This window comes from Callithrix jacchus, chromosome 6 (genome assembly GCF_049354715.1).
Source record: "Callithrix jacchus isolate 240 chromosome 6, calJac240_pri, whole genome shotgun sequence".
Classification (NCBI taxonomy): domain Eukaryota; kingdom Metazoa; phylum Chordata; class Mammalia; order Primates; family Cebidae; genus Callithrix; species Callithrix jacchus.
Genome location: NC_133507.1, coordinates 152,506,746 through 152,523,994, shown reverse-complemented (window position 1 = coordinate 152,523,994; position 17,249 = coordinate 152,506,746). Strand labels below are relative to the sequence as shown.

At 43.2% G+C, this 17,249-nt stretch overlaps 1 protein-coding gene across 2 annotated transcripts in view; it reads right to left on the bottom strand.

Annotated features, from left to right (window-relative positions):
- PSMD1 (proteasome 26S subunit, non-ATPase 1) overlaps nt 1-11,528 on the bottom strand; it is a 113,997-nt gene extending 102,469 nt beyond the window's left edge. Inside the window, exons 1-5 of one of the 2 annotated variants that reach the window (XM_002749882.7) lie at nt 11,362-11,528; nt 7,136-7,179; nt 5,854-5,927; nt 5,501-5,670; nt 1,431-1,636 (exon numbers count right to left, since the gene is read on the bottom strand). In XM_002749882.7, coding sequence (XP_002749928.1) covers nt 1,431-1,636; nt 5,501-5,670; nt 5,854-5,927; nt 7,136-7,179; nt 11,362-11,377 — 510 coding nt within the window. In that variant the 5' untranslated portion in view covers nt 11,378-11,528. Of the gene's footprint in view, nt 1-1,430; nt 1,637-5,500; nt 5,671-5,853; nt 5,928-7,135; nt 7,180-10,444; nt 11,312-11,361 lie in introns of those variants that run through there. The other variant, XM_054258027.2, reaches the window with a different exon arrangement.
- Nucleotides 11,529-17,249: the final 5,721 nt, after the last annotated feature.

Genomic DNA, 17,249 nt, shown 5'->3' with positions numbered 1-17,249 from the left:
GATTTTTCTATTTAATATTTTCAGTCTGCAGTTGACTGCAGGTAACTGAAACCACAGAGAGCAAAACATGGATGAGTAAGGACACTGCACATCTTCAATGCCTAGAAGAATATCTGGCAAACAGTGAGCATTCAAAAAATATTTGTTGAATAAATGAAAGCAAGAATTTTAATCTTATACACATGAAGACAAGGATGGGCTACAACTGCACAAAACTGAAATTGAGAGGGAAATAAGGGTCATTATATCACTTTAGGCCATTCATTTATTCACTCACTTAAACCAATGTATAACTGATGCCAAACACTGACTTAGGTTTTGGGGATACAGTGGTTAAAAAAGGGCACAAATACTTTCTGATATAGTTTGTAATCTGGTGGGAAAGACAGCTATTAACTACTTAATAATACAATTATCAAGGGATAAACACCATGAAAAAGTATATAGGGCTCCATAAGATTAACAACAGACCTGGACCTAGTCTTTGCTATAGGGGTTGAAGAGAACATCGGTATTAAAATCATAGTTCTGCAAACAAGTGATAGTTGAACTAAGATCTGAATTGTGAGCAGAAATAAAGCAGGCAAAGAAGGGAATGGAAGCCGGGTGCAGTGGCTCATGCCTGTAATCCCAACACTTTGGGAGGCTGAGGCGGCTGGATCACTTGAGGTCAGGAGTTCGAGACCACCCTGGTCAACATGGTGAAACCCCATCCCTACTAAAAATACAAAAATGAGCTGGGCATGGTGGCACGTGCCTATAATTCCAGCTATTGAGAGGCTGAGATGGGAGGACTGCTTAAACCCCAAAGGTAGAAGTCACGATGACCTAAGATTGTACCACTCCACTCCACAGTCTGGGTGACAGAGCAAAACTCCATCTCAAAAAAGAAAAAAGGAATGTTAAAAATATTTTTAGAAGGGGGAATGAAGCAGGGTTCATCTAGATAAGACGCCAAAATGGCTAGAGTACAGAGAGCTAGCTCATGGAGAGAAACAGTTGGTGAGGCAAAGTGCACCTACAGATCAATGTCATTTAACTCAGCTTTGTACCTTTCTAACCACTTCAGTTGGTGACTTAAATTGTCTTCATTATCGCATACACCACAAACCAGGAATCTATTTGTTTGACTGCTTGTTTTAACCCTGATAAATACATTAAAATAGTAGTTTACTGTCTTCTAAAAAGGGCAGAATAGTTAATAAAACTTCCCATGCAAGACTTCAAAGGATTATGTAGTAAGATAAAAGCAGACATTCCATGGACACAAAACACAACCAACATAAATAAGAAAATAAAATATTTGGCAAAAGAGCACCTTATTTCTAAACCAGATTTTCTTTTCACTGCCTATGAGAGTTCTGGTTTGAACACCTTGCTTTGCTGATTCCCTATGAACGATAATCTCTAAAATGACATCATCTACTTACCGACTCCAGTATAGTCTTCTCAAAGACATCTAGTCTTCGTGTCTCCAGAGCGATGCCAATAGCCTGTTTATACTTGTGATCATCTAGACATCGCTGAAACATTTTATTCACAATGCCTTCCAATCTCTGGTCAATTGGTTTTTTTTCTCCTTCAGGCAAATCTGCATTTTCCACACATTGTTTGGTGTAGTGATCAATGCATTTTGCTGTTGAAGAAATGAAACAACTGATTATCTTGTAAGTTGGGCTAAACTATTAGAAAGGGCAAGGCCTACATTTATAATCATACATACTTATGGGATGACAATAAAGCAGTAAACAAATTTCGAAATGCTAGAACTTATACATTTGAATTAATATTGTACTCCTCATAATATTTACACTGGAGAACTATATACTAATTCCAATCCAGCTGACATTAGTAAAAACATTTCTATCTGCCAGGTATGGTGATACTTACCCACAGTCCCAGCTACCTGGGAGGCTGAGGCAGGAGGATCACATGAGCCCAGGAGTTCGAGGCCAGCCTAAGCAACACAATGGGACCTTGTTTCTTATTTATTTATTTATTTAAAAAATTTCTACTTGTTACTTCATTTTGATCAAAATTATGTTACTCTATCCGATTATACTGCTTATTCAAAATAGTTGGCTATAAATAGCTGCTGTTTCACTTTCAAAAAACAAACATTTGCTATTGCTAAAGATATTTTAAAAGGCCTATTATAGCAACCATCATATAGTAGTATACCAGACTTCTTCCCACGAGTGAAACTATTAGCAATCTAAGAGTAAGAACTATGTCTGAATTGTCTCTGTAGAGTAATAGTGAAATGACCTGAAATGTACCACAGGTTTAAAAGGCAATTCCAAAGATTTCTAAAAACTTTTCCAGCAATTGTAGCAGATCCTTTGAAAAAGAGTCCTGTGTCGCTTAATGACAATAATACATTCTGGAAAATACATCTTTAGGTGATTTCATCATTGTGCAAACATCATGGAGTGAACTTACACAAACCTAGATGGTATATAACCTACTACATGCCTAGGCTATAAGGTATGGCTTATTGCTTCTAGGCCGCAAACCTGTATAGCATTTTGCTGTACTGAATACTATAGGCAATAGTATCTGTGTCTAAACACAGAAAAGGTACAGTGAAAATATGGTATTGTACTCTGATGGGATATCTGCTGTCCATGTAGTCTGTCATTATCTGGTTCCCGACTCTATTTATTGTCTCAATGTGAAATAAGTGGAGCCTATTTCTCCTAAGAAGGTGTCTGAAAATTCATGTAAAAGTGTGCACAATTTAGCTTCCATATTTCATAATGATTTGGGTGCATGGAGGGGAGGGTGTGACCTACTGAAGGATATCAATAGCACACCTGATGAGAAACATTTGTTTGCAATTTAGTTATATTTCTTTGCAATCACACCTTTAACTTTCTAGGTATAACCAAAAGAAGGACATTTCTCTAAGTCTTTCACCTTCATAAGGAAGACAAAATAGTCACCCAAGAGGAATGACATATACATTAGTTATCCTCTCCATAATTCATCGGCTTGTCTCTTTCAAAGAGAAGTAAGGGAATGAGGGCAAGATTTATTAGTTACAAATTATAGCCCCAAGAAATAAAAATAATTTGAACTAGCATAAATGATTGTTGGCTTACTAGATGACCCAGGTTAAATGAGTCTATATCTTGAAGGAAGCAGAGGACTTTCATAAATTGCAATATACTACATTCCAGATTCAGGTAGAACTATGAAGGCTCAGTACAGTTAATAAGAACACAGTGGGCTGGGTCAGTGGCTCACCCCTGTAATCCACCACCTTGGGAAGCCGAGGCAGTTGGATCACTTGAGGCCAGGAGTTCAAGACCAGCCTGGCCAACACGGCAAAACCTCATCATTACTAAAAATACAAAAATTAGCTGGCTGTGGTGGAGTGCACCTGTCATCCCAGTTACTTGGGAGGCTGAGGCACGAGAATCGCTTGAACCAGGGAGGTGGAGGTTGCAGTGAGCCGAGATCATACCACTGTACTCCAGCCTGGGAAACAGAAAAAAATTCTACCAGAAACAAAACAAAACAAAAACCCACAGTGGAAGTTACAATACAAAACAGACCTTAAACAATTTCAGTTGTACAAAGTGTCCATCAGGCCCTAACGTGAGCTTTTTGAACCAACTGTAGTTAAGAGAGGAAATATTAGCCCTAATTTGGAGAGGAACCTCAAAATTAGAACATTTGGAGAATTTTCCTTAGATTACATAACTGAAAAAAATGTACATCTCAGGTTTCAAATGCGATTCATGTTTTCATTCACCAGGTTTGCATTTATGTCACAAGCAAATCCCAGGTTTATGTTATAACTAAAACTCAGCCTCATTTCCTGCTAAAGTCCTGTCATAACCCGGAGATTAATAGGCCCTGGATTTTCTGGAGGTACTGTTTACAATATTCATTAAGATCCTAGGAAGCCTTTTCCAAATTCTGTTTTGTATACCCCCTGATGAATCTCACTGACATCTTAAAAAATGTCCCCTACAAAACTAGGGGAAGGATGAACCTCATTTTAAATAAATAAATGCAGACAAAACTGGTCTACTGATCAAAAATCACCTTCCAAAGGTAAAATGTTACAGTGTTTAGAGACAGGGAAGGCATCTACCATGCCATAGCACTTCACATGAGCAGTCCAGTTTAAAATCACGATTTGTACAACGGTGGCACTGTAAGCATTTGTAGAGCACTGTTGTAAAAAATATAAATTTTCATTAACAAAAACGAAAAAAAAGGCTGGGCATGGTGGCTTACTCCTGCAATTCCAACACTTTGGGAGGTTAAGGCAGGAGGACTGCTTGAGACCAGGAGTTTGAGACCACCCTGGTCAACACAGTGAGACCGTGCCTCTATTTTAAAAAAAAAAGTCCATCAAATAAAAAAGATAAGTGTATTATACCCCACACTTCCAGCTTAAAGTGAAGAAAGTACTCTAGTTTCAAATAATATGGTCTATCCTTTTAAGCCATCAGTTCTTCCCACTGGATTCAGAGATGATGATAGCCCAGTTCAGTGAGCCTCCAACAACAATACAGTAACTTCAAAATGTTCATACATCATAGCAAAAACTTTAAAAACATGAACACAGAATCCCAGGGACGGTTGAAGGTACCTCTGCTAACTCCCTTCTACATCATTTCCCAATTTCTGAAAGAGAATACCAACTTCCTCCTTGTAAGTGTTCAAGTGAATAATATAGATCTTCTATTAATCAGCTATGTGAATATCTACACCGAATATTCCTGACAGAACATGCCCTTCAGCTCTCTGTACTATGAATCTGAAGTTTGATAAAGACAGTCTGAGGGTATACAGTCCCTTCTTCCATTTACCGTATCAGGTGTTTTCAAGCATTTTTTTTACGCTACAAAATCTTTGTATAAAATCTTATATAACTGCTTAAATTTAAAACTCTGGTTGAAATATGTGTCAGAGAATTCAAAGCCTTGCCTGTGTTACCCTCTCCCTTCAAAAATAAGAAAACAAAGGTTACAATTAGACAGTATTGATTTCGGAGTGAGTAAACCCAGGTGTTCAATTTTATCCTCCTATTTAATAACCATGTCTTTGTCACCTCAAAACCCAAGTTGTCTCATTTGTAAAATGGCTAGCACCTTCCTTGTGGGGTAGCTGGGGAATAAACCACGGTATGCAAAGTGACTAGCATGGTGCCTAGCACAACACAGATACTCAATAATGGTTTCCTGTATTCGAAAAAATTACATAAACTGGTACCATTATTTGTTACTTATAATAATCTTATTTAATCTCTTCATCTAACAGTCTGTTCATTGGACTGCTGATTACCATAACTGCTGAGAACCAGCACTCAGTTAGAGGGCAGATCTAAAAATTCAGCCTGCATAAAATTATTATAGAAAGATCATGAACTTCAAATTAAAATGAAATTTGGCAACATCAAATTTAGGAAAAAAACTGCTGTGTGCACTACATCAGGAAAGAAGCCAACAAGATAAAGCCTTACCAGACAGCTGATAATTACCTATAATAGTCTCCACATATTCAGAGTTATCATTGACATTGAAGAGATCCCCTGCTCCAAGAGCATAATTCAGAGACTCCTCAAAAGCCCCCAGGTGATAAAATACTTTAGATGCCACTAAGGCTGCAAACTGTCGACTCCGGAAACCTTCATCTTCGTATAAAACCTCTCTGAAAGAAATTAGGAGGTACAGGTCTTGTTCAAATTGTGGTTTTCCCTAAAAATCCCAACTCTAATATTCAAGCCACAATTCAGTTAACGGCAAATTTCTAAATGAATCCATAAGCCACAAGACCCACATTCACAATTAAATTTGATCCACCTTATTCTGATTTATAAAAGCAATTTCTTACATTTTGTCTACAGACTCAGAAATTTCTGCCCAGAAGTCATTAACAACTGCATTCAATTTGTGTAGTGCAAATTCCTGTAAAAGATAAAACCAAAATCCCATTTTAAGACAGACATTTTACACTTCCTTAAAAAATGTTTTTCAACAAATCAATGGTCAAATCCTCAGTAATATTTACTCAAACTTTTACTCTATAACAAATATAAAAATTTACCAACTTATACTTTTTCTTGAGTTTACACATTTCCTTTCTGTTTTAAATCATCAAACATTTTTCTTCTTTGAATATAAAAATTAACTCCCAGTTGCTGGTTTAGATGTGAAGGAATCAAGTATCTAGAGCCACTACAAGTACATTCCAAATAAAAAAACTTTAAATATGTGAAACAGAAGAAACAACTCTTTGTGCTTTCTGTTGATAAAGAAACTGGAGCAGAGGGAGGGGCAGGTGTGGTGGCTCAAACCCATAATCCCAATACTTTGGGAGGTCAAGGCGATGGGACTGCTTGAACCCAGGAGCAGCAGTCTGAGATCAGCCTGGACAACATAGTGAGACGTCATCACAACAAAAATTGAAAAGTTAGCTCAGTGTGGTGGTGCAAGCCTACGGTCCTAGCTACTTGGGAGGCTAAGGTGGGAGGATTGTTTTGAGCCCAGGAGGTTAAGGCTGCAATGAACTGTGATCATACCACTGCACTCCAGCCTGGGTGACCAAGTGAGACTCTGTCTCAAAAAAAAAGAAAAAAGAGCCTGGTGTGGTGGCTCACGCCTGTAATCCCAGCACTTTGGGAGGTATAGATGAGCTGATTACTTGAGGTCAGGAGTTTGAGACTAGCCTGGCCAACATGGACCCTGTCTCTACTAAAAAAACACAAAAATTAGCCAGGTGTGGTGGTGTGCGCCTGGAGTCCCAGATACTTGGGGGGGCTGAGGCAGGAGAACTGCTTGAACCCGGAAGGTGGAGGCTGCAGTGAGTCCAGATCATGTCACTGTACTCCAGCCTGGGTGACAGAGCAAGACTCTGTCTTAAATAAATAAATAAGGAAATAAATAAAGAAATTAGGGGATTATTCAAGTGTTGTAATGAGGTTTATTTGTCTTAGTTTTGTTAAACTCAAGGAAAAGCAACTGCTGTTGCCAAAATACTGGCCTCTGTGGTTAGGTCACAATAACTGGGTACAAGCCAGGTAGGATAGCGACTTTAAATATTTACAGATACCTCTAAATTCAAAAGGCTTCACGGTATTCACACTAAGCCTAGTTACTTTTTCTTTAATTCATACCTTAAGCTGTGGTTCATCTTCATCCAGAAGAGAAATAATTCCAGCTATGAGAGAAGAGATGTAACAAGATTATGAAACATTCTCACTTAGGTAGAAATTTTAACACTTGGTCAAAAATATATGACAGCTGAAAAAAAAGGTTTTTGAGGGGTAACTTCTCTAGGAGAATAATTATTTTTCTTTGAAAGTGTAAAGGTTTATATTTCAAGTTTAAGACTTAACTATATTATCAAACCCTCATGGCACCACATATATCACATCATTTGCCTAATTCAGTGGTTTTCAAAGTGTGGTCCCTGGGCTAACAGCATTAGCATTGCCTGGGAACCTGTTAGAAACACAATTTCTTGGCCCCATTCCAGATCTACTGAATCAGAAATTAAGGGGATGGGGCCCAGTACTGTGATTCTTTTGCTCAATACAGATAGAGAACCATTGGCCTAATTTACTGATTAAAATGGGAAACCTTTCTGTACAATTTTAGAATAAAATTATTCATACAAAATACATCAATAGTTATAAGATTATCTATAAAAATGGGAGCATTTAGTCATCAACTCAACAGGGTAAAATACTTCAATTATTTCAAGGTGTGTATATTATGGCACCTCTTTCCTATCACAAGTAACCTGGGTTTTATTAAATGATGAACAAGTATACTCAAGCACAGCATTCCCCATGTGCCTTCTCTTAGCTTCAAGGTATTGCTACTAACATAGGAGAGTAAAAGAAATAATTGTCCTCTCCAAAAGAACACGCCTTCAAATATAGTCAAAGGTCAAAGGGATTACTGGAAAAATGATATGGGAAATTATTGTATTTAGACCACCAAGGAAACCACACTGTCTCTCAAATGTTTTCCATGTGGGTTTTAAAGTCACTCCAGAACACTGAGTTGAAACTGTGATTTGATTAAAAAGCATCAAGGCAACTTAGTCAAATGTAGCCATTTCTAATTGACAAGTATAGGTTTGCCAAATAGCTTAAGCAGTCTCTAGGGAGCCAGAGAGGAAAAGATACAAAATTTACCAAGCAAAACCAAAGTATACTCCTATTCCAAAAGGATAAAAGCAAATATAAAGAACCTCTTGGTACTCTAGGTTGGTAGGACAAGTCCAGAACTGAGATTCTGAATTGACAGCATAGAGAACAGATAAATTTCAAAATTCATTCAGTGAAAAAGAAAAAACTGCAAACTAGTGATATGGAGTAAGATGACAGGTCAGAATGCTTGAAATGTAGAATAGATCTTAAATAACAGAACACTTAATACTAAAACCACTACCTATCCTCAATCAATGTTGTATTTGAATGGCTTTTACTAAAAAAGAAGATGGCTTTTTATATTCTCTGGTTTGGTTTCACTCATAACTAACCAGTTACACAGTTGTCCTGGGTTAGAAACTCAGCCTCTGGCCAAGGACCAGAACTAAATAAAATAATCTATACTCCATACATTAATATTTCCCATCTTAAAAACAAAACAGAACTCTCTTCTGGAGAGAGGAGAGGACGGGAAAGGCCTACGGATGCTAAATGCCATTATAGGAACTGAGCAGCTACCCATCTAAAAATTGTTGAATCAATTGACAGAAATATTTGGATGTTATTTATAAACATGGAGGTATGTTCCAGAAGACATAGCTTAAAAGTTGGGAACAGTTGCCCCTGGGGATCAGGATAGGGAACATGAGGTGGGGGGGCTATTGTTTTAAAGTTTCTTAGCACAACTTTCCTTTATGTGTCTGTATTTTGTTTAAAACAAAACAAAACAAAACCCTCACTCAGTTTCACGTCTCCCTACAGTAGGCACCGACCTCTATCTCTCTACTCCCTTGCATAGTCAAACCTCTTGAATAGAACATGTTGACCACTTATTCACCACTGTATGCTAGTGCCTAGCAATTGCCTGGTCAATAAATGAATGAACAAACTGCCTAATCCACACCAGAACCAAGACACTGGCCTGTTTAGCACCTGGGACAAATTCTAAATAAACATGAGCCATAGAACAGAAAACAAGGTGACAAAAGACTTGGAGCAGAAGTTGACAAGTAATCCAATAAACGTGAATCACAGTCATAAATATACACTATACGATCATCACAGAATCTCAGGATACAACCTCAAAAATTACTAGTTTTGCCGTCCTAAAGAGGCTTAGTCTATTGTATTGTCACCAAATGCTTTTTCAATTTCTACATTAAAAACTCAAAGGACTGATTAACTGCCATGACTGGCTGGCTGAGCTCTTCTGTCAAGACATACTTTTGAATTTCTGCCATGTTCTCAGCAGTGTTCTAAGAATTGTGAAAACAAACTTGCTGTTCAATATTCTACCAGGGAGAGAAAGAGAGTAATCAGGCAAGTAAACAAACAAGGCAATTACAGAGCTGTGATGGAGAGAGAGTCAGCGCATTTTAATAGAGTGATCAGGGAAGAATAACATTTGAGTTGAGACTAAAGATTGAGAAGCTAAGGGAAAACCTGAGGAAGAAAAGACTAGAAAAGAACAGAATGTGCCAGGGCCCCGAGATAGGACAGAAACTGACATAATGAAGGAGCAAAAAGGCCAGTGTGATTAGGCCGTATTGAGGGAAGAAGACAGTACTACAAGACAAGGCAGGAATCAGATCATGGGGGTCCTTGTTTAAGAGTCTGGATTTTACTCTATGCCAGGGGTGTCCAACCTTTTGGCTTCCCTGGGCCACAATGGAAGAATTGTCTTGGGCCACACATAAAACACACTAACACTAATGATAGCTAATGAGCTAAGAAAAAAGAAAAAGATTTGTGTATAATTTTCATATACGCCACCACAGATAAGAAGTCCTCGAACTCAAAGGGTTGGACACGCTGCTCTAAAGGCCATGGAAGCACTGGTGGATTTTAAGCAAAGTATTATATGACTAAAGTTTTTAAAAGCACATTCCACAAGAGAAACGGACTGTATGGAGGTAGTTGTCGAAAAACAAAGCCTTACGGCGGATACAGTAACCCAAACAAGAGATGAATGAAGGTTTGGGCCACGTTAGAAGAAACAGTGGTAACGGATGGATGTGAAATAGAATGAGGCCTAGAGGTGGCAAGAAACTGAGAGTTTATTTGATCTTTACAAAGCTCTGACTGGAAAAACTTCCCAATACTGAACTAATATTCATCTCGGGATCACCTGTATCCCTTGGGGACAAAAAGTCTTATTCCAGGTACAAACGACACCCATTCAAATGCCTGAAAATAACTACTCTGTCTCCCAGTATCACCACTAATTGCCTTAACCCATCCCCAGAAAAACAAAGTTTTGATCACCTTAACACACAGACACTGTCTTCTGCTCACCAGTTTGTTTACAACAAAAAGCTTTTTTGCGGGTTAAGCAGAGTAAGAAAATAAGAAAAGGCAGGTAAACAGGCAAAGGAAAAGAGCTCTGACAGCTACATGTAGGAGAGAGCTTGCTTCTCCAACCGAAACTCGATCTCTGTGACCTCCTCCACTGCAAATGTCACTGCGAGAATCCACCTATGCAATGGTTTGCGTGTCTGCAATCTGCTCCGCAGACCCATCCGTTCTTCCTTGAATGGAAAATCCATAACCGAGCACAGAACCTCGAAAGGGTAAGGAGGCTCGCGGTATAAAGGTATCTCCAAGGCGTCTTCAGGGTCTTCATCGAAAACAAGAGTTCTCCGGGTGCTTTGAATGAATATCCTTGGATCAGACCCAGAAACGACCCACCTCAAACCTAACTTCAGGTTTCATTCTACGGAGAAGGGAGCTCGGCCACGTCCAGAAGCACCTATGCAGCAGTTAGGCTGCCTGGCCCGGGGGTTGTCTTGCTGTTCAGTGGCACAGGGGACCATCCCACTCCGACCCCCTCCGGGGAAGGGCTGGGGTTGGACAACCTCACATGGCCAGGAATGGGAGGCAGAGAAAAAACGGAAACCCTTTTGGGGTCAGGGGAAGGCCCAGGAACCCCTCGGGTCCTGGCACGGGGGTGTGGTTGGGGAGGGATGCCGAGGCGGTCGACTCGGCTCATTCCCTCAAGCCACAGGAGCACGCAGTGGCCTGACCAGACTCCCAGCCCCTGGCCCGAGGACGGGCCTCGGCCAGTGAGGAGCTGCACAGGCCGGCGCCTCGCCGGGAGGCGCCCAGTCACCGGCCCTGACTCAGCTAAAAGCCGGCGCAGCGGCGGCTCCTCCCTCCCGGCGCTTGCTCGGGGCCGCACTCACCGGCCGAGGTGATCATGGCTGTGCCCCTCACTCGCCGGTCGGCTCGCTTGCAGTTCCAGCCGCGCCTTGTATCTGTCAGCTCAGGGCCCACTCACTCCGCCGCGCCTCCTCGCTCCCCGGGTGCGCTGCTCAGTCAGTCGCCTCCTCAGGCCGCCGGCTCGCTTCTCGCCAGGACCCCGCTCGCCCCGGGGCTGCCCGCCGCCCCGCCTGCCGCCCGGCGCGAATTCTCTCCTGGCTTGCGTCTTCTGCACCGCGGTCTCCTCCTGAGTCCTCGCGGAAGGGTACACGGAGAACATCATTGTTTTCTTTAACCCTCCTAGAGGTCAGGACTCTCGCACGGTGGCAACACTGGTCTGCACCTGAGGTTAGGCATTAGAATGGCCACCCATGCAAAGAGAGGGCCCCACCATCACCCGCCATTGCTGAGAGAAAGGGTGTTGAGGGGAGGTGCGAGCAGGGCGCGCAGTGCCACCTGCTGCTGGGAGGTCTCGCTGCAGCACATCTCTCACCAGCCAATACCTGCGGAATTGGGGCTGCCACAAACTGCGTTTTCTTAGAAAAGTGGTTTTTAATTGTTTTCTAAAGCAATGCCTAACTTCAAAAAATTTTTAAAAACCTCACAGAAGTGCTTTATTATCATAATAAATTCACAAGTAATCATGGTTTATTATAAAGCTGAACAATGAAAGTTTTTACTTACTTTTGGAATACTGTCCAGTGTTACCCATGTACTAAAATGTGCGGTAGTTACATGGTGAAAGCCTTTCCAAGGGAGAAAAAATGTCTTCCATTCTCATTTTTTCCTTCCATCTGCCCAGGTCCTCTTTCCCCTGATGGCAGTGGGTTCTCGTTTCTATTACATCTTTAGAAATTTGAAACGGTAGTTGCAACGGCCATTTGCAGTCTTATAACAGCTTCAGTGGCCAATTTATTTCAAGAGTCAGTACTGACAAAGTCTTGACAAAGAATAGTGGCAAACGGTAGCATCTGTTAAAGCCACTGGCCTTGCACTATCAAGCCAAACTGGACAGCGATGGCAAGTTCATTTCTATGGCCTTCTACCTAACCTAGGGGCACAATTAATGTCTTGTGGTTGCCGGTGAATTAAATGTGCTTGACAACACATTTTGTTGTATGTGTGGATTTTTTTAAAAATTAGAATTCTTGGCCGGGTGTGGGGAGGCCGAGGCAGGTGGATCAGAAGGTCAGGAGTTCGAGACTAGTCTAGCCAGCATAGTGAAACCCCATCTCTACTAAAAATACAAAAAATTAGCCAGGTGTGGTGGTGTGCGCCTGTAATCCCAGCCTCTCAGGAGGCTGAGGCAGGAGCATTGTGTGAACTTGGGAAGGGGGAGGTTGTAGTGAGCTGAGATTGCACCACTGCACTCCAGCCTGGGTGACATTGCAAGACTCCAACTCAAAAAAAAAAAAAGAAAAAGAAAATAGAATTCTTGAACTGTGGTTGTTTAAAATATGTGAAATATAATGATTGAACGCTTCTGAAGAGCCCGTGGCTCAAATCGAAGGGCAAGGCTCGAGAAGATGTGCATGCAAAATAAGCAGATGATTTTGGGATATTGTTCTCCAGGGGCACTTCCATCGAGCCCTCACAGAACACACTTGTGGGCCCGCACCCTAGAGGAGTCACAAACCAATGCCAGCAGGTAATGAACATGAGTAAAGCAGCCCCTTTTATTTGTATCAGGAAAATACGAGCTCCATGGGATGGTGAATGGCAACTAACAGTGTCCAGGAGGCATTACGGGTGGTGGGGACTGTGATGAAGAGGAAGTGACCACTCGAAAGAGAGCAGTGCTACTCAGTTCCTGCCAAGAACGCAGGGTGACTGTTGGAAGACTTGGGCTTTTTCTAAGAGAAGCCAGGAATCAGAATTCTATGCAATATCTCCAGAATTTTAAATGTTGGCTACTAATTCGACATGTTTTAAAACAGAGAGGCGGACAATGTGCCACCTCTGCTCTTCATGGAGAAGGCATTCTGTAAAGAGAGGAGAGGACAGTCCTGTCTTCCACTTGGATGTGTGTGTCACTGATACAGCCCCGTGTGAGCCTCGCGTGAACCTGTGAGATGGGCAAAAGGTAAGGAGCTTCGACACAGACACCAGGCTCCTCCCCCTGGGGGACTCTGTTCTCCCTCCTGGGTGACTGTCCTATGCCTGTGACTTCTCCCTCTCCAGTCCATTCTGCATTCTTTCGCCAGAGCAATCTTTTAGAAACTCAACTCTGATCACTTCTGCTCCTTAAAACCTTCAATCCCCATCTTGGACTCTATTCTTATGCTTCTTTCATCTGTGTTTCTGTCCACAGCCTTCTTCTCACTCCCTGGGCCTCCTGTAAGAGTGAAATGCCATTGGCTGCTATGCACAAGGTGATGGCTGATAAAACGTGTCTCTACCACCTGCCCTCTCTCCTGAGCACAGACTCACACACCTCCCGGGCATCTTTGCTTGGTGGATTCACAGGATTCTTCAACTCAGTGACCTGCACGTTGCCCCACGGTTGTGTGTTTCCTTCCTTGATCTCAGTGTGGGTGAAGGGCATCCATCAGCCACTGCAGCAGAAAACTGTCTTCTCTTCCCCGGCAGCAGTCAGCACCAGATCTCTCTTTCATCCCTCACACTGACCAGCTCTCATCCTCACTCCATTACACAACAATTGTACCCCCCTCTTCTTTCTAGACTACAACAGCCTCCCGCAGCCTTGGCTTCCTGTTTTCCGTCCCAGAAGCCTCCGGTACACTCTTCACACCCAGGCGGGTGGATCGTGAGGCCAGGAGATCGAGACCAGCTTGGCCAACACGGTGAAACCCCATCTCTACTAAAAATCCAAAAAATTAGCTAGGCGTGGTGGTACATATCTGTAGTACGAGCTATTCAAGAGGCTGAGGCAGGAGAATCACTTGAACCCAGGAGGCAGGGGTTGCAGTGAGCTGAGATCGCGCCATTGCACTCCAGCCTGGGCGACAAGAGCGGGACCCCCATCTCAAAAAAAAGTCTTGATAATTTACAGTTGAAATAATATTTTATATATTGGGCTAAATGAAATGTATTGTTAAAATTAATTTTATCTACCTATGTGCTTGTGTTAGATTCCTCTTAGAGCTGGCTTAGACCCTCTACTGGGCCTTCATCCCTTTCCCATTCAGGCCTGGCCCTTTGGCCTTGCTTCAAGGTCTTGTCTGCTCTTTGGAGCTGCCATGTGCTGGGTCAGACGAGAACCGGGGGCAGAGGCTCAAGGTGAGATCCACTCCTGTCCAGGAGCAAGGGGCTGGGGGCGGGGGCTAGCCTAGCGCCAGAGTTCTGGAGCCAGTGATACACCTGGCACAGTGGTGGTTAGGGTGAGCTTAGGCTGGGCTTGGGGTAATGATTCAAGATAACACCCTGCTGTGAGATATTGTTAACTGGTGAGGAAGAGGAGGAACTCAGGGCTACAAGACAGAGACTAAGTTTCTGCAACCAGGACTTCAAAGTAGGCATGGTCACAGGACTAAGAGGCACTTAATTACTCTAAGTGCAGACTAGGATAGCAACAAGCTTTCAGTGAGGGTGTGTGAATTTCACTGGTCAAGAAGCAGGCAGTCCTCGGCCTGCATTTGTGTCAGGAGCCCCAGCTAGGGCTGGGGAGCCCAGGGAGGACACCAGAGAGGTTTCTCACCCTTGCCAAAGCCACCAGCCCCACAGTGGCCTCAGCGCCCAGCCCTGCTTTGGACCTGAGCTACCCCACATCCCCTACTACGGTGCGAACCATGGCATGGCCCAGTAGGGCCATCTCTGCCTCCTGTCCCAATCAGGCTGCCCCAAACATAAGGGACCCAAAGGGCGCTGGCTCAGGCCAAAGGTGTCTGAAGGGTCCATGCAGGATCCTGGCTATCCACCCTGCCCTGCACCCCATTTCTTCCTGAGCTCCAGGGTTACCGAGTGGCAGGCTGCCCAGGCCAAGTTCCACGTTTGTCCCAATCCTTGATCCACTAACACACGAAACCAGCTCAGAAGCAGTTATGCAGCCCTTGGAAAGAAGCAGCCAGCTTCCTCTACTCATCCCTGGGCTGGCTGTGTTTGCCATACAAACAGGGCAAAGTCCAGGCCTCCTGACCCCAGGGAGTAAACCTGCAGCTTTGCTTTGCTACATTTTAAAGTACAGGCTGCCTTCAAGTTAACTCGGCAGTCGTTCGCCTTCTCCAGCAAGGCTGAATCCACGTTCTCTGCCCGGGTGAGGGGCGCTCATTCAGATCAAAGGGTCGGGGCCTCAGCTCCTGGCCCCTTTGCAGACTTGTCTTCAGTTTTTGATTTGACAACCAAGGGACTCTTGTGCACTAAGTTTTGGAGATGAACACTGTGAGAGGAGAAAAAATGTGACCTAAATAGTACAAAGCATTCTCTGAGACTCAGCTGAGGTTGTTTTAGCGCTGGTTAAACATGCATGTGTGTGCTCACACGCTCACACACACACCATTATATACTAAGCTGAATGCTATCTTTTTAAAAATCCGGCCAGGTACAGTGGCTCACATCTGTCATCTCAGCACTTTAGGAGGCCTAGATGGGAGGATCACTTGAACCCAGGAGTTTGAAACCAGCCTGGGAAATGTAGTGAGACCCTGTCCCTATAAAAATTTAAAAACCCTTTTTAAACTATACACTTAAGCTTTCCAGCTACATGTTTTCCAATCCCAGCTGGTAGGGCAGGGGAGATGTCACTCAGGGCGGAGGCTGGGAGGCTTTCAGGCCACATACTTCCATTTGCTAAGTGTCCCTACTCTCAAGGGCCCTGGCAAGGAGCCCTTTGCGAGAATAAAGAAGATCCATTCTGTTTGCAATAAGATATCAGTGAGGTACTTCTTGGTTTTATTAGACATGGGAATTATCAATTCAAGTCAGAAGTGGCACAACCACTGCCATATTAGGAAGATTAGTACCTGAGAGCCCAGACTGTCACCTGGCTGGAAGCTTCTCGCCGATGGCTCCCAGGGACCACTGACCTAATCCAGGGCCTCCTCCTTCACACACCACCCCCACCCCAACCTTTATGCCTTAAAGTCCCTCAAGGAAGGGCCCCACCATCAAGATCGTCCTTTCTGGCACCTAACTCTTCTGTCTGCTAGAAGACAGCAATGAGACTGTCCCTACAACGATGGTGCTTATGGTGGCCACATCTCACGGAAGCTGAGATGGATCTCAGCCCTGTATTGTCACTTGGGAGGCAGAACCCAAATCTTAGTAAACAAAGACTTTCTCTCTTGAACCATTCACAGGAATACTGAAGGTAATGAAAAAAATAATGTGTAAACCATCCTTTGGGGCAGAGGCTACAAACTCACATGCCTGCCCGGACCAGCACCGGGCAGGTGTCTTTTCTGAGTGAAAGGCAGTGGGGGATGGGAAGGGCGGGGGAGGGGCTAAAGGTGTTGGGGGTGAGCTGCAGCAGACTTGGGGGTGAACCGCAGCAGACGCGAGATGACGGCATGCCCCATCCTCCACCCACAAAACTAGGTATTTTTATATGCAATGTCCCAAGTTTTTCTTTTTTGAGACAGAACTTCACTCTTTTGTTGCTCAAGCTGGAGTGCAATGGCGCAATCTCGGCTCACTGCAACCTCTGCCTCCCAGGTTCAAGCAGTTCTCTTCCTTCAGCCTCCCGAGTAGCTGGGATTACAGGCGTGCGCCACACTCCCGGCTAATTTTTGTATTTTTTTTTTTTTTTTTTTTTTTAGTAGAGATGGAGTTTCGCCTTGTCAGCCAGGCTGGTCTTGAATTCCTGACCTCAGGTGACCCACCTGCCTCGGCCTCCCAAAGTGCTGGGATTATAGGCATGAGCCACCTCGCCCAGCCTATGTTCCAAGTTTTAAATATTGGCAACAAATACAAAAAG